This window comes from Heptranchias perlo, chromosome 13 (assembly GCF_035084215.1).
Source record: "Heptranchias perlo isolate sHepPer1 chromosome 13, sHepPer1.hap1, whole genome shotgun sequence".
Classification (NCBI taxonomy): Eukaryota; Metazoa; Chordata; class Chondrichthyes; order Hexanchiformes; family Hexanchidae; genus Heptranchias; species Heptranchias perlo.
This window is the reverse complement of record NC_090337.1, coordinates 18,184,342-18,190,341: the sequence shown is the minus strand read 5'-3', so window position 1 is coordinate 18,190,341 and position 6,000 is coordinate 18,184,342. Positions and strand designations below refer to the sequence as shown.

The 6,000-nt window shown below is 45.0% G+C and overlaps 1 protein-coding gene across 1 annotated transcript in view; it reads right to left on the bottom strand.

Moving 5' to 3' along the window:
- Positions 1-1,919: 1,919 nt before the first annotated feature.
- Positions 1,920-6,000, bottom strand: part of fbxo36a (F-box protein 36a) — a 49,233-nt gene continuing 45,152 nt past the window's right edge. Inside the window, exon 4 of the mRNA XM_067995071.1 lies at positions 1,920-3,148. Within this exon, the coding sequence (XP_067851172.1) occupies positions 2,942-3,148 (207 nt within the window). The 3' untranslated portion in view covers positions 1,920-2,941. The remainder of the gene's footprint in view (positions 3,149-6,000) is intronic.

Here is a 6,000-nt window from a genome sequence, read left to right as displayed (position 1 = left end):
CCAACTGGAACATGCACTGCGCATGCTCTGCTCAATTTTTCCAGGTCTACCACGACCTAAGCAGCAGTCCTTAAAGGGATCGTGGAGGCCGCCAAAGAACAGATAAATTTAGTTGTTTTTAAACTTACCTTAATATGGAGCCAGGAGGGGCAGTCGTGCTCCTCCTGGCAACACTGCAGACTGCAGCCAGCCTGTGCTCCTCCCTCGTCTCGTTCGCACCTGCCCCTGGCCTCGTCTTCAGGCACGTGTTCCAGACACGGCACAGAGTATAATTTCAGGCCTCGATCTTTTGAAGATAAATCTAAATAATACTGATAATATAGAGATTTGCTCCATGTGCCTGATTTATAAATAGATGTTAAGATATGACTAGCCCATGACATGGCCTTGTGTGGAAAGGACTTTCACTTTACATGACAGTTTTTGACCTATATACTGATAACATCATAGTATATTGCATTCCACAGTCTACTGAGGAACACATTGCTTAATAATAGGTTTATACAAGGTTTTAACATCAAATCAAACAACTATCCATCTATTTGTTTCAAGATCTTCCCTAGAACTTACATCTGTTACTCTTTGTGTGAAGTAGTTCTGACTGAATTCCCTATTTGTTCCTGATTTCCACAGCATTTAAATTGAGTTTGATACTCACTTATTCAATATAAGGTGCAACTGATTTAATTTTAGTATTCCATACAATCAAAACTTGTAACAAACTATTATAAAGCTCATGTTTTACAAACTTTTCTCCACGGTCAGAGCTAAACCTTCATTATAATCAACGAAATTAAATGTATCTCTCCCGACAAAAGAATAATTTTTTGTCAGTCCTTGCAAGTTTGTACTCATGAGCTTCAAATGCAGTTGTTAATTTTACTGCTACAGAGGGATGATAGACTGCTGCGAAATTTAAAAGGATCATTCAATTTTCTGAATTATCACAAGCTGCACCAGATAACACAGCCTGAAACTCGTGGTAAAATCTAGATTAGAAGTGCTTTTGCAAAACATTAGAATGAATTGAAACTCAGGGAAAATCACTTTTAAAAAAAAGTGAAAGAGATGAAGCCCCAGAACTACGGTGGCTGAGAATTTGATTTTCAAAGAATAGGTTATGAATTCTCACCCTAGGGTTGCCTGTCACTCAGATATGCTTGCTTTGGTTAGGTGACTTCATAGTGGAGGCTAAAAAGAACACCAAGCAATCATGAGACATTCTAGCTCGGACGGTTCGGAAAAATCTGAAAATGCTTAATTTTCACCATTTCAACCTGTTTTCCATTGAAAAGCAGCATGGACAGCGGCTGTGGTTAAACCTTATGGCCCACGTTACATCCACCTCTTGACTGAGAAAGGACATTTAGATGGAAGAATTCCTCTGAGGGCTATTAGTAGAAAAATCGTAAATGCATTTATAAAGAACATGTTTACAATTTGTTACAAATGATGCATGACTGAAATCTTTAGCACTCTTTGTGGGGTGGCAGGGGAGGGTTAAAGAGTAGAAAATAGAGCTACAAAATACTACGAGTAGATAAAAAGATACTTACGCTCAGCAGTGAAGCCTCTTAAAACCATGTTTTGCCAAAATATTTTGCAGTGTTTTTTAACTGAAGTTATTACCTATATATCCTCCCAAAATTAAAGTTGCTTAAAGTCACTTATTCACAAATCACCGGAGGAAGTATGGGATGTACAATTGTGCACTGTAATGACATGATTGCCATCTCTGAGCAAGTGCACAATGGAAAGAAAACACAACCAGTTTGAAGTAAATTCAGAAAATTGTTTCATAATTGCAAAATCTGAAGGGATTTAAAATTGTGCTATGTACTGGAGAAATGTATTTTGGTGGGTGCTAAACATCAACAAAAATAAATCTTGATGGCTCCAAAGTAAAAATCAAAATAAAATTTTCCTAACAATATTTATTTGCATTCTGAAAATATTTTGTAACATTAACAATAATTCAGTGGCCTATAAATTAGGGCCAAAAATAGGTGCTCCCCCTGCGTGGGATAAGTTTCCTGCGCCCGAATGGAGACATCTAAGGAGCCCCAGATCTCACTAGAATGAAGACAGCATTGCAGCAGGAGCCCAACAGAGAGGAGTGGATGAATGTCGGCCGCCGATAGCGCCGCTGTGGGCCACAGATAAGTGATGGCCTCGGAGAGGGATGGCTGGGCTCGGGGCAGGGGGGCGGGGGGGGGGGAGGGGGCCGGTGGGGAGTATCGGTAGCCTGGGTGGGGGGGGGAGTCACGGCAGCCAGCAGTGGTCCGTGGGGTCGGGGAGCCTGGAGTGGCAGATCTCGGGGCTAGCAGATCAATGAAAGGAAGTCGGGGACTAGTGGGGAGGGAGATGGGGGTGGGGGGGGGGGTGAAGAGGGAGATCGGGGTTCTCAGAGCTAAGGGGAGTGGGAGTGGCTGCAATCGGGACGTAGTCACTCCTGCTCTTCCCGACTCCCCATTCAGAGGTAAGTCACATTTTTTTTTATTGTAGGCGTTCTGAAGGGTTGGTTTTGCCGGCTGCCTCAGGGCAAACCAATCTTAGTAGGGACCTCAAGTAGGCGTGAGGCCCCTTATTTGCATATACAAAGGTCCTAACTCCTGCTTCGGGTGTGGGTAAATGACCCCTCTTTTTGTCCTTATCCAAAATGGCACGCGGCGCACTTCTTGCTCTACATTTCGGGGACTTAGAAGGCCACATAGCGCCTGAAAAACGGGCACCATGCGGCCCAATTTCTCGGCCAGTGAATCTGAAGAAAACAGCATCAACATGTAACACATTAATAATCACTTACTAAAAAATTATATCTAACATGAATTGATGCATTAAGACACTTTGGGTGCTATTTGAGGAAGTTAAATGAAAATACAAACAATAATGGAGCAAACAATTTTCTGGTGTAAGCAACAGTTTGTTTACAGCCTTAAGTCTACAACTCATGGTCTTCCACCATCATGTTATCTGCAAGCTCCTCAACTCTTTGTCGTCTTCGTCGGATCTTTTTCTGTAGCTGGAGTTTGTTGGTGAAGAAGATCTCCTTCCAACCAACCTCCACAGCCAATGCTCGCATTTCTGGGGTTACCGTGTCACAATATCTTGAAACAATATGTTCCCAGAGTTCGTCACAGTTGCATACCTACAGAGAAAGCAGAACAGAATCCTGCCCTTTACAGAACTGAGTTGCACTGTTGAATATTTGAGCACAAACAAGCTACTTAAACCTACAAAAGGAAACATCACTCACCATGATATTCTTCCTGATCTCTCCCCACCCCCCCACACTGCACCTCCGCCACCCCCCCCACCGCCAGGTCTCCTCCACACACCAATTCATTCTTTTATGAACATGTCCACAAATGTGGCTTGGGAGAATGGTGAGGAAGTTGAGTTTACAAACATACGAAATTGACGTGTAGGAAAAGGCCAGCTGGTCCATCACGCCTGCCCCACACCATGATGGCCAGAGCATCATGAGTTTTGCAGCTTCCTTCTTACAAGAAAAGTTACATGTGACATTGTAATCCTGTCATATATGCGGCCAATTACATGTCCATATTAAGAAGCAATTCTACCTCAATGTAACTCAATAACAAAGTAAGATATTGTCTGAAGAAATTGGAACGGGTAGAAAGTGGGTGGAAGTGCCCGCGAGCTTGTGGAAAATCGGCTGGCCCTTAACTCCCGGTCCTGTGTCAAAGACTGCAGATAGGTTGAGGAGGACAAGGAGGGATAATGCACCATGGTCACGGTCACAGAGAATGGCATTTGTGACTTTTGTTAGCTCCATTTTGATGCTGAAGATTAAATACGCCTCATATATGTCAAAATATCACTGAATATTCCACAATTTCAAGATAACACACATATGGAACAAATGTATCACCAGTCATGTAGGAACAGGAGTAGACCATTCAGCCCCTCAAGCCTGTTCCGCCATTCAATTAGATCATGGCTGATCTGTATTATAACTCCATCTACCCGCCTCGGTTCCGTAAGCCTTAATACCCTTGCCTAACGAAAGCCTATCAATCTCAGTTTTGGAATTTTCAATTGACCTAGCCTCAACAGCTTTTTGGGGGATAGAGTTCCACATTTTTTTTTATTCGTTCATGGGATGTGGGTGTTGCTGGCAAGGCCAGCAGTTATTGCCCATTCCTAATTGCCCTTGAGAAGGTGGTGGTGAGCCGCCTTCTTGAACCGCTGGTGAAGGTTCTCCCACAGTGCTGTTAGGAAGGGAGTTCCAGGATTTTGACCCAGCGACGATGAAGGAACGGAGATATATTTCCAAGTCGGGATGGTGTGTGACTTGGAGGGGAACGTGCAGATGGTGTTGTTCCCATGTGCCTGCTGCCCTTGCCCTTGTCCTTCTAGGTGGTAGAGGACGCAGGTTTGGGATGTGCTGTCGAAGAAGCCTTGGCGAGTTGCTGCAGTGCAGTGCGCCAGTGATGAAGAGAGTGAATGTTTAGGGTGGTGGATGGGGTGCCAATCAAGCGGGCTGCTTTGTCCTGAATGGTGTCGAGCTTCTTGAGTGTTGTTGGAGCTGCACTCATCCAGGCAAATGGAGAGTATTCCATCACACTCCTGACTTGTGCCTTGTAGGTGGTGGAAAGGCTTTGGGGATCTAATTGAATGGCAGAACAGGCTAGAGGGGCTGAATGGTCTACTCCTGTTCCTGCATGACTGGTGATACATTTGTTCAATATGTGTGGTCTTGAAATTGTGGAATAATCAGTGATATTTTGTCATATATGAGGAGTATTTAATCTTCAGCTTCAAAATGAAGCTAACAAAAGTCACAAATGCCATTCTCTGTGACCGTGACCATGGTGCATTATCCCTCCTTGTCCTCCTCAACCTATCTGCAGTCACTCGCCACAGAATACCCAGCCTCTGACCTGCTCTTGTGGCCACAGTATTTATGTGGCTGGTCCAGTTAAGTTTCTGGTCAATGGTAACCCCCAGGATGTTGATGGTGGGGGATTCGGCGATGGTAATGCCGTTGAATGTCAAGGGGAGGTGGTTAGACTCTCTCTTGTTGCAGATGGTCATTGCCTGGCACTTGTCTGGCGCGAATGTTACTTGCCACTTATCAGTCCAAGCCTGGATGTTGTCCAGGTCTTGCTGCATGCGGGCTCGGACCGCTTCATTATTTGAGGGGTTGCGAATGGAACTGAACATTGTGCAATCTTCAGCAAACATCCCCATTTCTGACGTTATGTTGGAGGGAAGGTCATTGATGAAGCAAATGAAGATGGTTGGGCCTAGGACACTGCCTTGAGGAACTTCTGCAGCAATGTCCTGGGGCTGAGATGATTGGCCTCCAACAACCACTAACATCTTCCTTTGTGCTAGGTATGACTCCAGCCACTGGAGAGTTTTCCCCCCGATTCCCATTGACTTCAACTTTACTAGGGCTCCTTGGTGCCACATTCGGTCAAATGCTGCCTTGATGTCAAGGGCAGTCACTCTCACCTCACCTCTGGAATTCAGTTCTTTTGTCCATGTTTGGACCAAGGCTGTAATGAGGTCTGGAGCCAAGTGGTCCTGGCGGAACCCAAACTGAGTGTCGGTGAGCCGGTTGTTGGTGATTAAGTGCACTGTCGACGACACCTTCCATCACTTTGCTGATGATTGAGAGTAGACTGATGGGGCGGTAATTGGCCGGATTGGATTTGTCCTATTTTTGTGGACAGGACGGACCTGGGCAATTTTCCACATTGTCGGGTACATGCCAGTGTTGTGGCTGTACTGGAATATTTTGGCTGGAGACGCAGCTAGTTCTGGAGCAAAATTCTTCAGCACTACAGCCAGGATGTTGTTGGGCCCATAGCCTTTGCTGTATCCAGTGCACTCAGTCGTTTCTTAAAATCACGTGGAATGAATCGAATTGGCTGAAGACTGGCTTCTGTGATGGTGGGGATATCGGGAGGAGGCCACTTGGCACTTATGGCTGAAGATGGTTGCAAACGCTTCAGCCTTGTCTTTTGC